Here is a 21700-nt window from a genome sequence, read left to right on the forward strand (position 1 = left end):
ATTCCTTGTCGATAACTATCTTGTTTTTATTTCATACGTTATGTGCCAAACGTACTTTTGCAGCAGACGTGCACTCCGACCGTCCGTTTCCACTGCGCACCTCGAATAATAATCGGTCGTGTTGTATTATAAAATATCCCCCATTACTTGACTTCGAATATCAGCTGATAAACTCTCGTCTACGATATTTTAAACGGTAAAGTCAGCACGCGTGTAATCAAAACACTGATGCGATTATACCGATGGGAAATAAGAAGATATTAATAACGATACATGTGTTCCAAGTTCTTCGAGTCCAGAGTCCAAGCTAATCGATGAATTATTGCAAATCGTATTTTTCATCGTTGTTGATAATGACAAGGAAAAAAATAACGAAATAATATACCGAAAAAATATATAATAATAGAAACTCTGGACGATCACCGAGCAAAGAAATTAATCTGGGCGTATTTTATGGAGAACAATTATTGCTGCGGTTATTATTATATGCAGGACAAAGAGGATAATTATTTCGCAATTTCCGTCAAGTCCCGGTTCAGAAGGTATAAGGCAACAGTTCGCAACTGGCAGTGAACGGCAAACCGTTCGTGTACAACGTACCTACATACCTACATGCCTATGTGCGTTCTGCGCATTTTGAGATATAAGTATAATGTAGGGATTGAGTCCAACGTGGGCGAAACCGTAGGCAGACTCTTCCTAAATGATCGATTCGCAATGTAAGTGATAATGCCGCGTCGAGTGTCTGACGTGCGTATCCGCAGCCGATCCTTATCCGTCTCTTTAATTCCCCTCTCTTGCTCATTTCTGTCGTTGAGAATATAATGTCTACGGTATAAGCCATTTCCGTTTTATTTCATAACGTAAAATCCCCAGCAATCAACGATCAGGAGTAATTCCAAGCTTGCACTGCGGATATTAACGATGTAATGGTGATATCATCGGGGGGGAAAAAGACGAGCCGAGTGCAAGCGCTTGGCAGGTGGAAATTAGGATGAGAAAATCGCCACTTTCTATCGTATTGATTAAACAACGACCGTGGTACGTGACATATACGTATATTTACATATATATTGACCGCCTGATCGATCACGTCATATATCTGTAACAGTTTTACTGCCACCTACGTGCACATAGTTTGCATGAAAACGAAGAAATAACAATTTTTCGATCGTCGTATAGACTGAAAAACATTATTTGCAATAACGAGTAATACTCTTTTCATTACGATGTATTCAATGAGGCTCGGAACTTGAATCTAGCTAGCGAAAATATATTTGAATAAAATGCATTAATCGTTTGAATTGATAAAAAATATTATCGTCGTCTGTAACCAAATGAATATACTAACTATTTTTAAGAGACTGTTTGAATTGTAATTTATAGTCCTTTTTGTATCAGCTTAAATATTTCCTATACCTTGATAGATATAATCGGTTTATTTTATCGAATCTCTAATTGACTGGAATAAATGAATTCAAATTATTTGCATTCAGTTTTGCGATGAAAATCCTTTAATTTAATCGAATAAAACCGCAAGTTTTAATACGTCGATCCAAATAAAATTATCAACCACGATGAATTCGTAGGTGAATCAAAAAAGTAAAATCACTCGTTCCCCTGCATGTTTTTTTTTTTTTTTCTTTTTGTTCAATACAGTGAAACATATTTATACTGGACGAAAAGATATGGCAATTTTTCCAAATTCATGACATTCACGTTACCAATTGCCGATAGCTAACGGACTGAAACGATTCGCAAAAATTCGGAAGTCAGTCTGTCAGATTTCGTCGTTCTAAAAGCCTGAATCTTTAACGTTAAAATAATTACAACCTGCCGATAATTTCGATCTCACGTACCGGTTATCCTCAAAGAAAAAAAGTCTCCACGCGAATTAGTCGATCCTTTCGCGAATTATTAGCGTGTCCATGTATCTTTCGGCAGGTTAAATGTGCCATTTCTATCTCCTTGAACTCGATTTCGTCCACTTACAGCGAAAGCAGCTGCGAACGTGAGCGTAAATTCGCGAATTATGTGTGTATATGTACTGCATACATCATATATATGTTATGTATAGGATATATATGTATATATCCTGCGATTCGATGACATCTCCTTGTGCTTTTTCACATACAACAGCAAGACTTATAGACGCATGAATATACAATAAGTATACGCATTTTACAATGCCTAGAGGACAGGGGAATAATGATGCCGCAGGTGTATAACATGCCTGTAACGTATACATACATGGGTTATATATGAAGTAGGGACAACCTGACAACGCAACTAGGATTTCAGGTTAAATACAATCCGTCTCATAAAGACGAGTGTGCGAATGATTTACACCCATATGACTGTGTATCCTTCCTAATATACACATGTGCGTACACTCAGATCATCAATTTTATTTTTTCAAACCCATTAGACATTTATGCCGCAGTACGAGTCTGCCACGCGAGCCCAGATATACTTATTTCTCTTTTTGAAACGAACGAGGTTGATATGTTTTTACGATAATTCGCTAGGATTTTTAACGATTCTTAGTTGAATTGTGCATACTGGTTTAAATATCTTGTATTTACTGCATATGGCGTAAGAATTTTTCTGTTTCTCCAAATATATGTGGTTTTATTCGACAAGACGAATTGTTGTATTGAGCAAATTTTGTTACCGATACAAATGGCACTTGTTCGAATGGAAAATAAAAATAGGTCTTGCGCTGTATTTGAATAAAGTGAAGAAATTCTTTTCCTCCAATGCGTGTAATTTTCGTGATTTTTCTTCAATACTTTGTACAATTTTCAATGATGAGAAGATTATAATATAAAAAAGTTTGACGATTCATTCGATTCCTGGAGTTTTTGTAAAATTTGATTAGACGATAAGCCCTCGCACGTTAATATTATCATTATTGTGATTTTCTTGTCCTGAACTTGTAGGTTTTGCTTTTACCTAATTTATAGACTTGTCTGATTGAAGATGAGAATTAGAAAAGGCTGTAAGTGCAATTTTTTTCAAACAGAATTCCACAGACGAATTCAAGCGATTAGCGAAAATAAAACAGCCATACTCCATCTTTTGAATATTTGGTTTCAGGCACTTTCGGCCTGTTTTAATTTTCCTTATCAATTATCGAATGCCGTCTTGTCTGGCACAGTTTGTATTCTTTAATAATTGCAATATCGGAACAAAAAAGAAAAGAAAAAGATCGTCGCGGATATAAAAAAAAATAAATCATAAAGCTCGATGATGGATCGTTCCTTTATCGCGAAATAGAAACTGGCATTAAGGATAATTCGCGTCTTGGATTACACACGTGCCAAATAAAAGTAATCCAGATGCTCGTACATATACCGACCTAACGCTGATTATACCGGTTGCTCATGCAACCTTATTTACGGCACGTCATTAGCGACTCGAATTCGTAATTTGGCCGTGTTATTCGACTCTCTCTAATATATCACGCGGTGCCGATCCGTCTCTTTACGCGATGCGTTGAAACGTTTTGGATCCGCAGCCTGGATAATGGACAGAAATAATGCCTAACAACACTTTTCAACTTACATGTCATCGAAGAGGTTCGAATTTCAAATCTTACACGCGTAATGAATTTTACTCGGCTTGGCTGATTCCCGCGTTCAGGTAACCGCGAGTGAATTAAACAACCCGTGGAATTAGACACGTACAACAGAGTATTTAACGTACCTATAAATATATGGGTTATTCCATGAAATCTCGATCTCAAGACTCTACGTCAATGTATTTAATTTCTATAATCTAAAAAAATTCAGAAAAATCTTATGAAATATAACAAAAATTTTGACACCTATTAGAAGATGGAAATTTCATAACTTCGAAAGATGAATAAAAAAAAAACATGAAAAATTATTATCATTTAATTGCATTTTGGACGTGAGAAAAAACATTTAAAAATATAAATTACTATTTGACATAAGAATGAACACGAAAATGTTCATTCTCAGTAGCAATAATTTATTTTCTTCATTTTTCTTATTTATCTATCGAAGTTATGAAGTTTCCATCTTCTAATAGGTGTCAAAAATTTTGTTATATTCTATAAAATTTTTCTGAACTTTTAAAGATTTTATACAGTGGGGTTTTTTTTTTTGCAGTTTTTAAATCATATCTCAGATATGCTGGGTCGAAAAATCCTGAAGAAAATTGCGATTTCGTTTTTCACAGAAGAAATTATAAAGCCAATCTGAGACATCGACGTAGTATCTTGATCGTGATGTCATAGAATGCCCTATATATGCATACATACACATTGTCGGCAAAAGAGCTAATTAAATATTAATGTAATAACAGTTGCGCCTTAGTAGCGTAGCTCTTCACTGGCTTAATTCGACTCCGCAATCAGATCGCGTGTCTTGCCGACTTTACTCAACGCTGGGGGGTCACAAGAATTAACTTAGGTAGGTTCAACACAGCCTTACATGCTCGAATTTGAATTACGGGTAGGGGGTGAAAATGTTGAAAGATCAGAAAGTAGGATTCAAGAGTCACAATATCGAATTTTCAACAGGAAGCGAGAATATAGAATCGTCAAAATGAATGAAAATACGAGTATATAAGCAACAGATATTCTATGTTTCGATTTTATGCAATTTACCATTTTACAATTCGACTGTTTCATATTTCAAATTTATACATTGTAAAATTTGTTAAAACAGTGTTACGCGTTTTTTTTTTTTTTATTTCATACGTTTAATTTCACGTATCGAATCTTCTATTTTCCTATATTTCCACATCGATAACTTCACCTTAAACTACGCCGTAAAAGAGAGAATAATTACGCGTATATAGTTCCTAATCGAAAATCGGACGAGAATGAGAAGATAAATATAATCGATAGAAAAGCAAGGCTGACAAGGCACGCCTCGTCAAGTGCCTATGTAAGGAGTGAAAAATGTCTGTTCGATATCGTTGACGCACCTCGTTGGAGAAAAATGAGTGATAAAAAAGAAAAACGAGAAAAAAAAAGAGGAAAATAAAAAATTTGACAAAAGAAACTCCCGCCTCCTTTATTCACGTACTAAATTCGCAGACGCTCTTAAGAGCCCGGCATTGTTTCCAAACCCTGTTATATGCACACCTGTGTCTGGGTCTAGATTAGCTTGTCTATTCACCAAAGAGCACCCGAAGACTGGTGCCAGACTGTGGAGCGATTCTATCGTTAATACTAAAGTCCCGGTGTTTCTTGTTACATTAGTTTAGTTTAATCGAGTTTTTTTTTGTTAATTTTATTTTTGTTTTTTTAAATTAAACTATCGATAATATGTTCCTCATCCAATGTGAATATAAATTAACAGGATTCGTACGCTTTTTGAAATCTCAAATTCCCCGACTTTTTCAGGTATTCCGGCTGGAAGATTTGAATCTGTCCAGTAATCTTTCAAAAAATATACCGTTGAATAATAACAATTTTTTTCTACACATTAATAATAATACCTTCGGTATTACTTGGTAAATATTTTACTATCTATCTATCAATTTACAAAAAAAAACATGCGATTTTCCGTAAGAAAAGTAAGAAAAAAGTATTTGGTATAGTAATATACATAGAATGTACGAAGTGGTACGATGAAAAATAATTTTAATTTTTATTTTTTTTTCTAAAAATCGATGGTACTTTGTATAAAAACGAGTTTATTTCAGTTTTTTCATTTTACTAACTCTGTATTAATACAAACAGAAAAAAAATGATGCCGCATTAGAATGAATATTATTAATTATTCATGCATTATTTGAATTCCGATAAATGTGAATTATTCTATCGAAGGCTAGGTCAGGCAATATTTAGCGTAAATTGCGGTATAGCTGAAAAAGAATTCGTAAACACCGCGTACATCCGAAGTACGTAGTCGAGCACGTGCCTTTTTTCATACGAGAAGAAGATCCGCGACACCCAAGGCTGCGAGTTGCGGAACTCGTTTATAACATATCTATGCATATTGTAAAAGATCTGTGTAATTTAAACCGTGGCACACTCTCACGCCAATTTTGTTCCACTTTGCAGCGCGTCGTCCTCCGGCATATTAATATACGTATTATACGAGTAGCTGAACCTGCACGCCTAACCGTAAGAACATTTCTATCACATGCATAAATATGTGTAACCCGACTATAACTTGGCAAATTGTGCGCCAGTCACGGAGTTTTCTTTATTACGCGTGAAAATATTGTTACTATATTTATACAAGTATTTCAAAACCACGAATTTATAACCACGTTCTTTTTTATTATACACAATGCATTCATAGTCTTATCACGATTATCAATCGATCATTACGGATTATTGACTCCCGCCTTGATAATGAATTTTTACAGCTTAAGAATTTTTATAGTGGAATAAAGAAGCATTTTAAAATATCTTCAATAATTGAAGATATTCTGAAAGCAAATTGAGATGAATTCTTATTGACAGTTGTAATCTGAATAAAAAATCTACCACCCCATATTACACTGCTCAAAATTCATGAGATAACTTACAACGAACCTTTATTGCATAATAGTATAACAAAATCCTGAAATCCGAGTTGAAAAGAGATTAAATCTTGACTTCAGGTTCTTTCAATTTTGAAATTCGTAAGGTATTGAATGAATTTTAGTCGTTTTATCGATTTGTCCGAACGATGAGTACTTTTTTCTTAAATAAATCTGCACAGTTTTTGCCTCGATGAATTTCTACTCGTGTCGATGTGACGAGACAATGGTTGTTGGAATGATTTTTATTTTTCTCATTGCAATCGGTGAACGCAGTTGCGGAGAACGGATTCGATTCGCCGCGTTGCGATGTGCATTAGAGTAATTACAGCAACGGCGGATCGAAGGGAGCGGAGGGCATGTTTGCCCTTCCGGTTCTGTCACAACTCCAGCTCACTTCCGTTGCGGGAATTGACCGGTCAATAAATTGACGGGCATTTCCGAACACGACAATTTTCATTTTGTATGATATAATACAATCGGCGTGAAAGTTTGCGTTATAGTCGAAACGCAACGCGCTGTTCACCGGGATCGAAATTACTCCACGGCATGTTCACCGTAAATTTCATGTGAAAAACATCTAAAATAATCTGATTCGATCCAAGATAAATAATGAAATATCGTAAAAATCGTCAATTCACTCTCTTTCCAAAAATTCAACATCATTCACTCGAATATACACTTTTTTTTCCATCGTGCAGTGTCTTCATATTTTTTTTTTCTTAAATATCCGTGTCTCGAGAGTTACTCAGTCAATTTTCAAATCAAAATATTGAAAATTCAGTTAGTTATGATTTTTTTTTAGTATACTTATCCATTGCCCGGTGTTTCGTTGTTTTACGATTGTTTTTATCATATTCAAAATTTCATTTTACTAAAGACAACTGATCTGCTTTAAAATATCATATTTAATCAGAATTTTTTGATTTTGATAAAGAGTATCAATTATTGGTGAATCAACCTTTTTAACTGCAGAATAACTTGATCGATTGATATAGTCAAAAGACATGACTTCGTGCAAATTTTTTACGACAGCGCTTTTCGGGCTCAAGTTTTTTACAATTCCGTCAAATGTTTGATCATTTTTCTCGTTCTCACTCATCGCACGGCAAATAATTAAATGTGATATCGATTAATCAAAGATTTCCTCGCGACGTTTTGGGATTATGCAAATATCGTTCGTGGGAATCGCAATAAAATTATACATACAGTATGAAAACAGAATTGGAGGTGAGAAAATATTGCTGAATAATAGCTAGGAAACAAAGTATTTCAGTAAAAATATCGGCGTTGGATCGACGCCAGGCGCTGTCTTTCACTTTTGTCAGATAGACACACTCTACTTGTCGCCAAGGGGAAATTAAACTTCCCTCCCTGCATTAGACGAAGATCACTGAGTCAGCTAGCCTAATTTACTCATATTTTCATTTATTAATTAGCCGACTCGATGCGTAGACTCAAAACTCGAACAACCCACGAGTTAAAGTAGGTGGTGTACGGATAAATAAATGGATCGAATAACGGGATTGGCACGAAGCTTGTGGGAATTTTTTTTTTGTCATACTAAACGCGTAGGAATTGATTTAAAAAAAAAAAACAACGTCGAATCCGGTCGAAGTTTTTCATGCACATTTTTTACAACACAAAATGGAAATGGAATTTATTGAAAAATTGTTCAGAGTATACGAGATTTTCTAACTCAGACAGCGAAATGCATATTTTTTTATTTTTCTTACCAAAAGTACAGAGAAGATTAAAGGACGAATTTTCTCAATGTTTCGAAATTATTGATCAAAAGTGTAATATGAAAATTGTACAATACGATGCGAACGTTTAGTAACATTCACGATTTCCACATTACAGGGAAAGCATATTTTTTATAGACTGTCGATTTTGTAATAATACATGCACTCGCGTATAGTAAATAATTTTTTTTTACTTATGCAATGTCGGATCACGAATACGCTGTCCGGAGTTTATAAAACCGCGATACTTCGAACCGATCGCTAATTCCGACGGTCTAACAATCACTAATTATTATCAACTTCATCACTTGATAGTTATAATTTATCATTATACTATTTTACGCAATCTGAAAGTATAATTCATCACTATAATTGACAAATAAATCGACTCCGAACGGCAGAATGTTTACACAAATATATCCAGAGAAAAGAAGAATGAAAAAAATTTTTCATCGATCCTTCGTTCCAATTTTTGGCTTTCTTCTTTTTTCTTTTGACTTTTTTTTTTTTAATACCTACAAGGGTATACGCAGTTATTCACTAATTTTTGCGGTAGGTTATTATCATTGTCAAATCTATCGAACAAGTTGACAAGGACAGTTTTTCAAGTTAGAATTTTGGTAAAAATCGCGGAGTGCGTGATTTCAGCTTTGCCGCGTTGCTTGAAATTCGACGGCGCGATCGTGACTGGAGAACCTCCAGGTGATTGTTCGGTACTCGTTGGAGGCGTTCAGGTACGTTTGTGGGAGAATCGCTGGACGGATGAAAGAGGGGATGAAATACGAGGCGTAGGGTCAAATCTATCATCCGTACCGTTGTTCCACTGTCGTGTAATACGCACATACCGATCAAAAATCTGCATAGAACGGAACAAGATGTCTTTATAGTTGTAGTCGAGATTTTGTACCACCTTTTTTTTTCAACCAAAATGTGTGTCTTAAGCAGGTTGGTGAGTCAAGAAACTACACTTTATGCGAATTTTATTTCGAGGTAGGCGGTCGTTGAGTATATTCGTCAAATTAATGTATTCGCAATTTACGTCGCGCTGATTTTGCTAAAAACTTTGGCAAGATGAAAATGTATAAAAAAAAAAACAAAAAAAAAAAAATACTCGAGATTATAAGCAGAAGTTTTATGGATGCATTGATTTCTCGGCTTGAAGTACTTTTAAAATAGTAAAAAATCTAGTATATTCATTCGATTTCACTACGCGATGACTCATTTTATTGAGAAATTTATTTTCTTCAATTCCACTGGGATATTTGTTTGTTTTTTTTTTCTATCGCCTTGAGTTGAATATTTAATTTTTCAACACTGCACTGATGTATTGATTTAGATTCGTGGACAGCAGTATAATTGAATTGTCTAATGCCAAGAAAGAAACTGTGGCAGTGAATCTGTGAGAAAATCTTTTCTCAGCAAAACGATAAACAATCCCGGAAATGAAATAGCTTGAAGGTATCAAATTTTTTTTACCATTTTCAAGCGACATGAAATTTAAAAAAAAAAAAAAAAAAAAAAGAAAAACGAGAATTAGACGAAAGCTTCTAGCCGAAAAGTTGCCGCAAAAGAAAATCGCTAATGCTTTATACAGTTGAAAGAAATGAAATCGTTTTTGGGCGAAATTCGGGTCAACGAAGATAAGCCATAATTATATTTCACGCGCAGTTTTGCACCGCGATAACGAAAATGTAACATCGTCATCAGAAAAAAAAGACAACAAAAACAAAAATGATTACATCGATCAAGGAGTTTGATTAATCGCCGTTGTTTCAGGTTAAATTATCAGAGCGTGTGGTTTTTCATCATATTACAATTACATCACATTAGCCGAGTATAATAGTATTAAATTAATAAAAAAATGCGATATTTATTTTTACAATTAAATCGACGTGAAAATTAGGTCGACAATGTTGTTTTCAAACCGATTCAGTATTTTTAATCATCAACTTGTGCAAAAATTTATAGTAACTATTACAGCATCATGATATTTCGTCAAGTGTAATAATAAAATTTGAATTTATTGAAATGATAAATGCGCAAAATCGAGAGGAATGATGAACGGAATTAATTCGAATCAACGTGGGCTTAATAATTGATTCGCAATTAAGGTTTTCGTTACTTTCTCGATCCTCGATCATTTTCACTCTTTATAGTCTCACTTTACCGGTATGCAAGAAATTCGTTTGATCCGATTGAAAAACGGCTGGAAGTAAGTTCCGTTTTATTACACCGTAGTTGTTCGCCGATTTATTGCTGCACCTTGCAGGTACTGCTAGAATAAACGCGGACACTGGAAACAGTCGTTCTCCGATAAGGCCGGTTGGGCTTACTGCGTTTCCTAGGGTGCTGGCGTTTCATGTTTTGTATTTTGTATCCCATAGTAACGGATCGGTGAACGGATACTTTGCTCCTCTCTCTGCCTGGCTACCAGCTGTCGGCTAGACGGTAGCGCTGGCGAAACTTGGGACGATTTAACGTCACACTCGCATATCTGGAGGGGAGGACTAATTTGCCGAACGAGTGAACGGGACGACGCCATGGACCTTCGATTATGGCCGTAAATAGTCGATAATTACAGGGTGAAGTTGCACTAGGTATGAAATTTTATTCGAGGAACTGACGTACCGAAATATTACGTAGAAAGTCATCTTTTGAAGTGACTAAAAGAATTTATTTGTACATAGAGATACTTAGAGATTTCAGATGCGGACAATTCAGGATTGTGATGCCTGAAATTTTACGATAATATCTCTGTCTTCCTTTTATAACGCAGTGTAACAGTTAAAACATATATAATTATTATCTTTCGTATTATCGAAAGAACAATATCAGGCGAGTGAAAGTGCAAAGAATATGAGAAAAAAATGAATAATGAAACGAAGAGCAATTTTTGGAATTCAAGGATTCAATCAGTAAAAATGATAATCTTCGTAAACATTTGCGAATCTCGATCACTGAAGGTTTAAAAAAAAATATTACAATTCAATTTTTTTTTTTTTTATACGCCTTGCGATAATTCGGTCACTTATTGATTTTGATCGATGAATTCGCGTATTTATGTATTTGTGCATTATGAGCGTGAAATATGATATCGAACAAGTCCAGCTTTGTCTTCGAATCGATCAATTAGTTCAGATTTATATCTTTACGGTACATCCAGCTGGTGGGATGTGTATTGGATTTATTTCAACGTTCTACCAACGGTATTTATATATCTTCTTATACACGTGTGCAACCAGCATCGATGAATATGATTTTGCTATCGAGGTTCATTTTACGGCTGGGTGCAGATATTTTTCATCCTCGATTATTTTATCGTTATACTTTGACAAAGTTGATAATCGTCTTGACATGGTATTTGCGGATGTGATTGTCTCCTTTTTCGTTTTCAACGCCGAGTAAAAGAAAAATCCAAAAACTTTAAGGTGCAAGATTTTTTTCAATTCCAAATTGATATAGGCGGAAAATTCTGGTGGCGATTATTTTTCGATTTATCTGGAATTCTTCCAAATAGTTTTATTTGCATATATATTGAAAAATATGTAATATTTCTTCGTAAATTGGATAACGTCTGTGATATTTAGCAACTTGATTCGAGGTCAGGATAGTTTAGTTTTCGATTATAAAATTTCCCTGCAGAATCTATAATTGCATCGCTTACTCAATTTCAGGTTTCGATAAGGTGCTAATCGTTAGAACGAAACTACATTACAACGGTTGAAATTCTCTGAGCGATTATTGTGTTACAGGTTATGGAAATCGGGATTACGTTGTGCAGAAGGAATAGTGAAACGTTGAATTTCAGACGCGGTTTAACCGACTCTGCTGCGACAAGATCTCTCGCTTAGCTGCAGTATTGCGAATACAAATAAAACGATTCATTTACCCACAATTTATAGGCATATCATTCCGTCACAGTCGTTCTGCAGAGATCAACGCAATTAACGGAATAATTTATGTCGTATTGGTTACGCTGACAATTTTTTTTCAGGATTCCATAATCTGAATGTTACGTCTGAAAAAAAAAATTCAAAAAATGACAAAAGCATTTAACGAATGGTTGAAACAAGAGAGGAAAATAACAGAATCCGGGTAATAAATGATGGAGAATGTGTGGAAACTTGGAGTAAAAAATTAGTTTGACGGTTGACGGATAATGCCGGATGTAGGAAATAACGCGGAGAATGGCAGCGAATGCCGCGCACCGAGGTATATTAACGTAAATATCAGCTGTGCCATAAAATTGCTAAACCCCCGGCGGAGTAGCTTGACATGAAAATGTCAAACTGTGCAACTCTCTACGCGTTTATACGTCTATTGCCTTCGTTGACACAGAAAAAATAAGGCTGCAGCGAGAAGTGGGGGATAGAAATAGCGAGAGCCGATGGGCTAACATTTGCCTATCATGATCCGATATTATATGCCAGTATCTACAATTTATTCGATACAACTAGGCACCTACTTTTAGTGCAGCACTTATTATTAGAGCTCGGATCAATCGTACTATGTGTACAAAATTTCGACAGGTTTCTATGGAACAAGATTTCTCTTCTAATCGTCAATCGCGAACCAGGTGTCAAGGTTTATTTTGTCCCTAATTGAAGAAAATGAAAATAGTACAGGCATGTTTTTTTGTTTTTACAGTTTCAAAATTTTTTCATAAACCTGTGAAATAACGTCTATAATTTCTCTGAGGCTGTTGATGTTCGAACTTTTTTTTCTTTAATCGAAATTCAAGCGAATTTGTATGTTTCCCGTGGCAAAAATATATAAAGAACCACAGAAGAAGAAAGAGCCGAAGTCCGGCTGACCTCTTATTAATCGTTTTCTAGGTAGACGGCTGCGGTTTCGTAATTTCATTTTCTCGGCTCAACGAACAGAAATCAACGATCGTATATCAAGAGTGATAACCGTTTACGTAATTATGAAAGAAAGTCAATCGCGAATTACTGAATCGCTGCAGATATTGCTACGAAGGCGTAATCATTTACCTGAAATAATACCGCTGCCAGGTTATTCTTGTAACACACGATTTTGCTAATTTTTGAGAAACTCACGCGCAGTATTTTTCTTTTTATTCGCTTAGAAATTTCTTCCGAACGCGTTTCGAACGAAAATAGTAACCAGTACTGAACAATTTAAAGTAGAACATGTCAAATTGTTCGATATCTGCATCGGACGTTGCGACTTGCATTTCAACCCGATATCTATCTCGGAGGTTTTTATTGCCTAGAAACTTCGAAACACTTGACGAAAGTAGAGCAAAGAAGTCAATGAATTACACAAGACTTCGATAAGGATTCTTACAAAAATGAACCACCCAGTTTTACCGGGGTTTTTTTTTTCTTTCTTTTTTTTATTATTTAATATACGGAGATTGTATAATCGATTGCCACAAGATTGCGTTACATATCAGGGAGGATTAACCGCATGACGCAGAGTTTGATAAAGAAAAATTAAAAGCTACAGAAAACATCTGCCCGCACAATCGGAAGCGATAAAATATAATACGATTTACTTATTTTTATACCTGCGTGACGATTGTTCAAACCTAAATATTGATATGAAAACTTTGCTCATGAGCCAAAGTCTGCAGATACAAGATTGCCACGTGCGAATTTTTTAATCGAGCCTCCGACTTGGAACCTGCCGTCGGATTTCCGCGAGCAAAAATTACAATATTTCTAAGCAATATCGCCGTTCGGTCAAACGGGAATTTGACGCTAAGGAAATGACCACATTAACCGCTGGCCACAGATATGATCGATAATTTCTTACAACCGGCAACTCGCAGTTTTCAAATTATCTCGTGACGGTATGTCGGCTTTCAGCCTTACCGACGTTCGACACCATATCTCTTCTTATCTCCTCAACGGGTAGCATATCTCCGCGTAACTTGTAGCGATCGATTTCATGCATGATTATCATCAAAATAAAAAAAATTGTAATGGTAAAATAATAGATAAAAATAATGCAAAACTGATACGGCACAGAAATTCGTCTAACTTGATTTCGTGTTTGTATCGGCGGAGTACTGGATACCTGCAGATGGTAACAAAATTGATTTAGTCAGCGGCACTAAGTAGCATACTCACAATGTGTTTCAAAAAACCTGTCCAGCGAATTGATTCAAATATCCTTTTTTTTCAATACCAAGACACTGGGTTTGAATTTTGTTTAAAACTCGCATAGATAGATATAGAGTAAATTATTATACGATGAGCGCTGAGTACGCGTGTTTCAATGTCGCAAATAACCGAAAGGGAAAAGGCAAGGTAGCAGCAAATTGCACGAAAACGAGAAGGAAATGGGAATTAGTGTGACGAGATTGAATCTTGAGCCGTGCCGCTGTGTCAGCTGAGAGTTAGGCTCGTCCAGCATCACGAAATGCGCTTGGGCTGGGCATTCGAGTTGAACACATCGGGCCAAGTAACGGGACAGTCTCATTTGCCGGCAGCACCTTGAGCCCAATGCACGCACTTTCCTTCCACCTTCTCTATCCTTCCGAAATTAAACGGAGAGAAATAAGCGGAGGAGGTGGAGGGAAAAAAAAGATATAGAGAGAGAAGGAGAGAGAGAGAAAGAGACTTAAATGGCCCACGAGACTCGAACTGGTAAGAATAAACGCGTGCACCAGGTGACTTCTACCGGATATTTCAAATTACGGCTAAAGCGGTATTTTCCTCTTAATTCGTTAACCGTTTCCCTTTTAATTGCGTCGTTACAGTCATAGTCAAGCGATTTGGAATCACACGAAGGAATGTCAAGTTGTCACCTGAAGTCGCAAAGTCAATCAGCAAGCCATGCGAGATAATTTCAAGTTTTTTCAAGTCGTGTGCGTTCAAGTCTCAAGCAGATTCTCTCGTAGTATTTTGTGAGGTCATGTGAAGCGTCTTAAAATCGTTCAAAAGTCGGGTAAAGTCAAACGGGTTTTCTAAATCGATAAAGCGTCGCGGTTTTTTGAATTATCAATTCCTCGACTTGTATTTTATCGATGTATAGATCATTACTTATATCGCAGTGATGGAAGGCCTTGCCTGTCACAAACGAATTGCTCAATCAGCGTCATATTCGGGTAATGAATTACTCGGATTTAAAACGCGATACAAAGCTTGATCTTGAATGATCGAGAGATCGTGAAAACTTTCTGATAATCTCATCGTCTAATCTAAGCACGTCGTTGCGTTGATTCGAGTTAGGAAAAAAATTGACTTGTAACATATTTGTAGTAACATTAAAATCGCGTAACAATTTCAGTCCTTTAATACTCTCTATCAACAATCCGACTATCCTAAGCGGATCTAAGTGAGTGGCCAAAATCGGATCTAGATCTGCTGTCACAGCAACCGACTTTTATTTATTCGATCATTCACTGAAGTCTTTTTTTCTCTGCATCTATGTACCACTAATTTTTCCAATTCACTGATAAGCAATTATTTTTTACAAGTATCATCAAATGCAGAGATAAAAGATAACGGTGCAATTGAACGTGTAAATTACGAATATATCTATATATGTATACATATACATGGGCTATTCCGCGTCAACCGGATCAGTCATCTCTCAGATATTTTTTTAATTTGGCATGTGGATTGTGTGGGACGAGTTAGATTTTTGTGCCAAAGCGCGAATCTCATAATGCAAAATTCGATTTTTTATTAACAATAACAAATTAGACTCCCATTTTTTTCAAAAATTCATAACTTCGGCAAAAAATTAGATACAATATATTTTTTTTTTTCAAATTACGCGGAAAGCTCCATAGAATTTAAAAAAAAATACGAAATGGTAAAAACAAGTTGTTATCAATTGTTTATTTAACAATTAATTTTTCAAAGATTTTCAAAACAGTGACTGACACGATCAAAAAATTTTTTTAAAATTCTGACATGTTCCTTGAACTGTACTACAACCTGTGAATTAATTCCAGAGGGGCGTTTTTCTTCGTTTTCGAGTAAAAAATCATTAAAGGTGTCGATGCGCATGAAATTGCGGCCCGCCGAGTCTCTACGTAATGGCGGGCGGCCGGTTGCCGTCCACCGCTACACCGCGGTGGCGTCGCAGCGTTATTTTAGAGTCATTTTCACGATGTAGGACATGATTGAAGAATCTGAAAAAAATACTGTACCTTCACAAGGCCTGCTCAAAGCGATAAGTGAAGTTTCAGGAATGTGTTTTTCACCGTTTTTTTATTACAGAGATTCAAAATAACGGTTACACACCATGAGAGTGCACATAAATGATAATAATTACATAACTTGCTACTTATTTTAAAATAAAAACACATTCCTGAAACTTCACTTATCGCTTTGAGCAGGCCTTGTGAAGGTACAGTATTTTTTTCAGATTCTTCAATCATGTCCTACATCGTGAAAATGACTCTAAAATAACGCTGCGACGCCACCGCGGTGTAGCGGTGGACGGCAACCGGCCGCCCGCCATTACGTAGAGACTCGGCGGGCCGCAATTTCATGCGCATCGACACCTTTAATGATTTTTTACTCGAAAACGAAGAAAAACGCCCCTCTGGAATTAATTCACAGGTTGTAGTACAGTTCAAGGAACATGTCAGAATTTTAAAAAAATTTTTTGATCGTGTCAGTCACTGTTTTGAAAATCTTTGAAAAATTAATTGTTAAATAAACAATTGATAACAACTTGTTTTTACCATTTCGTATTTTTTTTTAAATTCTATGGAGCTTTCCGCGTAATTTGAAAAAAAAAAATATATTGTATCTAATTTTTTGCCGAAGTTATGAATTTTTGAAAAAAATGGGAGTCTAATTTGTTATTGTTAATAAAAAATCGAATTTTGCATTATGAGATTCGCGCTTTGGCACAAAAATCTAACTCGTCCCACACAATCCACATGCCAAATTAAAAAAATATCTGAGAGATGACTGATCCGGTTGACGCGGAATAGCCCACATATACATGATAGAGGCGACGAATAATTGATCGAAACTGGCAATATGGTATTTTTTTGCAACGATTCGTATTTATCGGCAAAGAGCGCTGTCCCACGGCTGTCACCACATTTTATACCCTTTATTCGATACGTGGAAACGAAACGCTAAAAATAGCGCAATCAGTGCAAGCCGGATGTTGGAGCAATTGAGAGCATCCGTCGTAATATCGAATTGGAGTTTCAGGAGTTTGAGTTCTGCGGAGTTCATAGTGGCAAGTTTGATTGAATTTTGACGAATTAGTCGTGCTGCTTTTCGAGGAAATTCGAGGAAAACGATGACAAGAAATAAAGAAAAAACATAAAATCAATGAGACTAACTAAGGCTGAGGCTTGTCCTAAATCCATTTTGGCTCGCATAACAGGCGAAAATTATAAAAGTATAGACATTTGAGGTTTTATAAAAAATTATTGCCAAATTCGATATCACACCAGGACGAACTTTACATTGAGAGAATGAAAAATGGTCAAAGCTTTATGCAGTCAAGCGTTAATCGGGCTTTGTTTCCAAACGGACAGTGCCTTCCAGGTAGTCATTGAAAATTGCATTCATTGGTATTATTTGTTGGTCAGCCGTGAACTTGAGTTATAGAGATATATATAGTACTCTGTTATCCTTTTTCTTTTTCCTTACTTTACCGTTTTGCAATACCGCGCAAAATATCATTACGATCAAAGTCGGTTTATAACGTTCAGCCTCTCTACTATGTTTTATTTTCCGCAGGTATTATTGTTGCGCCCCGGTTTTCGTAATGCCGCCGGAGTTCGAAGCAACGCTCTGGTAACTCGTAATCGGAAAGATAGCTGGAATAACGACAGTGAAAATCATAATATATGCATAACTGTATTTGCAATGGAGGTTGCGGTACGGGCGGAGTGAATAGCCACCTGTTGGCTCGCTTTATGTATAATATCATCTTTCGGACTTCTTTTACACGTCGAATGACGGCGATTTAAGCCTCAATCATTGTATTACCGCGACTATTTCAGTCCTCGGTATTTCCAATTACACGTTTATTGCCCTACTATTTTACTATGGGTACTAAATTCTCAGCACGAATCGAGGTGTTGTAGAAAAAAATATAGAACCACATAGAAGTACAAATATTTCAGTCACACGCAATAATAGCTATTTTTACGAACTCTTTAAACTATTTTAATATGCTGCTGACTTTTCGTCTTTTGAAAATTCATACTTTTCACGTAACTGTGAAAAATGGTGAATACCGTTTACCGATTTTCACGCGAGAGTATTTCAGACATCCGAAAAATTCTCTTGCTTTTGCCAATACAGTTACCAACTTGCGGAAATCAAATAACGTATTTAGTCAATGTTTTACTCACAGTAATACATTGATATAGTTCTACTTTTGAATTTCTGCAGAATTTTCGCACAGAAACTTATGAAAAATTGTGCCAAACTCTGATGCTATAGCATTTTCGTGAAATTTTCAAACCGCACAGGCCAATACAAGTGTAAATTTATGTTTCAAGTTGGTTTCTGACTCACCTTCGTTTGCGTCTCTTCAACATAATAGACGTTGCTACTCGAGCTGCGGTTCTGTAATAAAAACTAAAAGTAAATATAAATAACTTCGTTTGGTCAACACTTTCTTACACGCCAGTAACAACGAACTTGTAATCAAATTCGTTCTTCGTAATATCTTCGATAAATAATCTGTTGAATTGACACTATGTTTTTTTGTAGAAAAATTTACAGCAACTTTGATATTTAACAAGTTGGAAGAATATTTGTCAATGTATATAAACCTTGGTCCAATGATAAATAATTCTCACCGCGGTCCCTGTCATTTTTACTCCATAAAAGAGCAGTATACATAGAATTAATATAATTATTAATAATTACCGCGTCATTGTATAAATCCAACAGATTATTCTTTTTACCGTGTAACAGAGATTGTAATGAATTACACAAAAACGCCGCGTCTCTATCTCACAATGAAATTCTAGACAAGCGTATATTTTTTTTCACAAATATTGTTTTTCAACAAGCGTGCGTGGATCGGAAAACCATCGGTCGAAAAATTCTTACAAATGCGAAAGGTAAAAATTTTAACGAACGATATAATCCAAGGCGTTAAATTAGAAAATATCCGGCTCACCCCCATTTCGAAAATTTATAATGACGCTGTCCACGTGTGTAAACTCCTGATACAGAAAATCCAGAAAAATTCCCTACGAGTTTGTAACTTTATCAAGGCTCCCAAGAGCCAACCCTTTCACCTGGTCCCGGTAATATATCTGCAGCTTTCGTGACGCTCTTGGGATAACCTGCAGAGGCTAAACACCCCTTCAAAACAATTTAAACTTTCCAAAGTACGATTCCCAGCGGACGAAGACGGTCATATTTCACTTTTTCTAATTATCCGGGTTTCCTTATTTTCGTTAGTTATTTTTTTTAACTCTACGTATTCACTTCGCTTTTCTCGGTAAAAATCACTCCGGCAAAAATGTCTGCAAATATGGTCAAACGTCACTGTATTTTAGTTTATCCTCGAGTTTATCGGAATGAATGAATATCGACTCGTTGACGTGCGACTCGGCCTGCTGCTCGACGACGAATAACTACACTTTGAATAAAAATATACTTATGAACAAGTAGAATCGCATCGCGAGAATAATAATTATCTAACCATATAGTGGTTTCCTGCTGATATAGTTTCTTAGAATTACTGACGGAGCGGCTAAATTACACAGCGGACCTCTCGCTGAGCGGCTAATTGTAAGAAGTAGGATTGTAAACCTTTTCCTGATAATTTAGTGTGATTTATTAATTATATTCTCAAATATTGATCCAATCAAGGGATTGAAAATTATCGCGATTTTCATTAAACGTGGAATTTTTTCTCCTCCTCGTAGAGAGAAGAGGCGAAGCGATATAAGATATTTAATGAACTCTGGATCGTCGTGTTTCACGGAAAATAATCTGCGGTAAATTCCGCGCGTTACGATAAGATCTGAATATCCTAGTTAGTTGAAAAGGCTCTTTGTCAGTCAGGCTTATTTTCCAAAACTAAAACAAATCGAAGCCACACAAATGAGTCAAGCTCGTCTGTGTAAAACCTTGAGCGAATCGAGATGTTTTACTTAAACAAAATAAAAGGCCAGCAATATGTTTATCGGGATCTCAACTTTTTTTAGATAAGAAAAAATTAGTCAAAAATATCGCTATGCAAAATTTGAAAGCGGTGCAAAAAAATAGTAGGTAAAAAAGGACTATTTCCGGTTACAATCGCGGTATAATATAATCAACGCGATGTTTTCTTAAACATGGGTAAATTACTTTATTTCTGTTAACTTTCTAAAATATCGACCGGAATCAAATAACCCTGCGCGTTTTTCAATACTCCGAGAAAAAATGGGAGAAAATCTGTTCGAAATAAATATATTTCATTTCAATAAAATTGTGATAAATATTGTTGATGATGGAACGAATTTTCCGCTTCGTTTGAATGAAATTGTGTCGAGTAATCATTTTTTGTGATGTAGGCCTGTAAGAAAATGGATTTAACATAAGTGTGAATTTGGTACGACGACGCAACGTTCTCACCGTTAATTGTCACGCTTCGTGTATTCCTCGGAATTCTTTCGCTTTGCTATCTTTTATAATGTATTACACTGTATACGTATATGTATAATAAACTTATACATACGGTAAAACAAGGTAAATAACGGTTCGTATAAGCCTCATCTCTGGACGCGTAGGTACTATGACCAAAGTTTAATGCAGATTCAGGTTGAATTGTGTAAAATTTACAGTTCAGGCTTCACGCGGAACGGATCTTTGACACGCGAGTTGTATGGTTATAAAATGTATAGGCTCGTTTAATTCACCGTCAAAACTGTCTAGTATGCTAAATTTTTTTTTGTTTTTTTTGTTACCAGTTAAGATTAAAAGGCTGCAGGAGATTTTCGCATCACTTTTCGTTCAGTTTCTGCGTTTCTGTATATTTCGTTGGTATTCTTAGCTAATAATAGGGTGTATAATAATAGAATATCGACATTGAATGTGATATTAAATTTGAATTACTCACTTGTAGAATTGTACTGTCGCTGGATGAGACCTGGTTTCTGCTTTCTATGACGGTCTTTATTTGCTCCAACACCTATCAATCAAACGACAGCTCAATCAACACCGGAAATAACACGAGACTCGTATATCTATGTATATGTATGAGGCATTCCACATAAAACCAACCTACGGATGATCCTTACCATCGGCAATGTTCTTGTATTTCCAAGTGTGGTGTAGAGTATACAAAAAAATAAATAAAAATCTTTGACCAGTTTTAGATTTTTTGGACTACGGGTTCGTATTTTTGTGAAAGTTTTACTCTCTAACGTTTCAATTACTTGTTTAGTAGGTACCTTCTGAACCAAAAGCTTGCCCGCTGCTATCCTGGTATTTTCGTTTTTTATCAAAGAATTCATGAGTATAATTTGAAGCCAATCTATT

At 35.8% G+C, this 21700-nt stretch overlaps 1 protein-coding gene across 1 annotated transcript in view; it reads right to left on the reverse strand.

Annotated features, from left to right (window-relative positions):
- The window catches only part of LOC124222035 (serine-rich adhesin for platelets-like), an 88260-nt gene that overhangs the window by 8142 nt on the left and 58418 nt on the right, over positions 1-21700 (reverse strand). The window contains exons 8-9 of the mRNA XM_046632606.2: positions 21279-21350; positions 18734-18796 (exon numbers count right to left, since the gene is read on the reverse strand). Of these exons, the coding sequence (XP_046488562.1) occupies positions 18734-18796; positions 21279-21350 (135 nt within the window). The remainder of the gene's footprint in view (positions 1-18733; positions 18797-21278; positions 21351-21700) is intronic.

This window comes from Neodiprion pinetum, chromosome 6, assembly GCF_021155775.2.
Source record: "Neodiprion pinetum isolate iyNeoPine1 chromosome 6, iyNeoPine1.2, whole genome shotgun sequence".
NCBI classification, from domain to species: domain Eukaryota; kingdom Metazoa; phylum Arthropoda; class Insecta; order Hymenoptera; family Diprionidae; genus Neodiprion; species Neodiprion pinetum.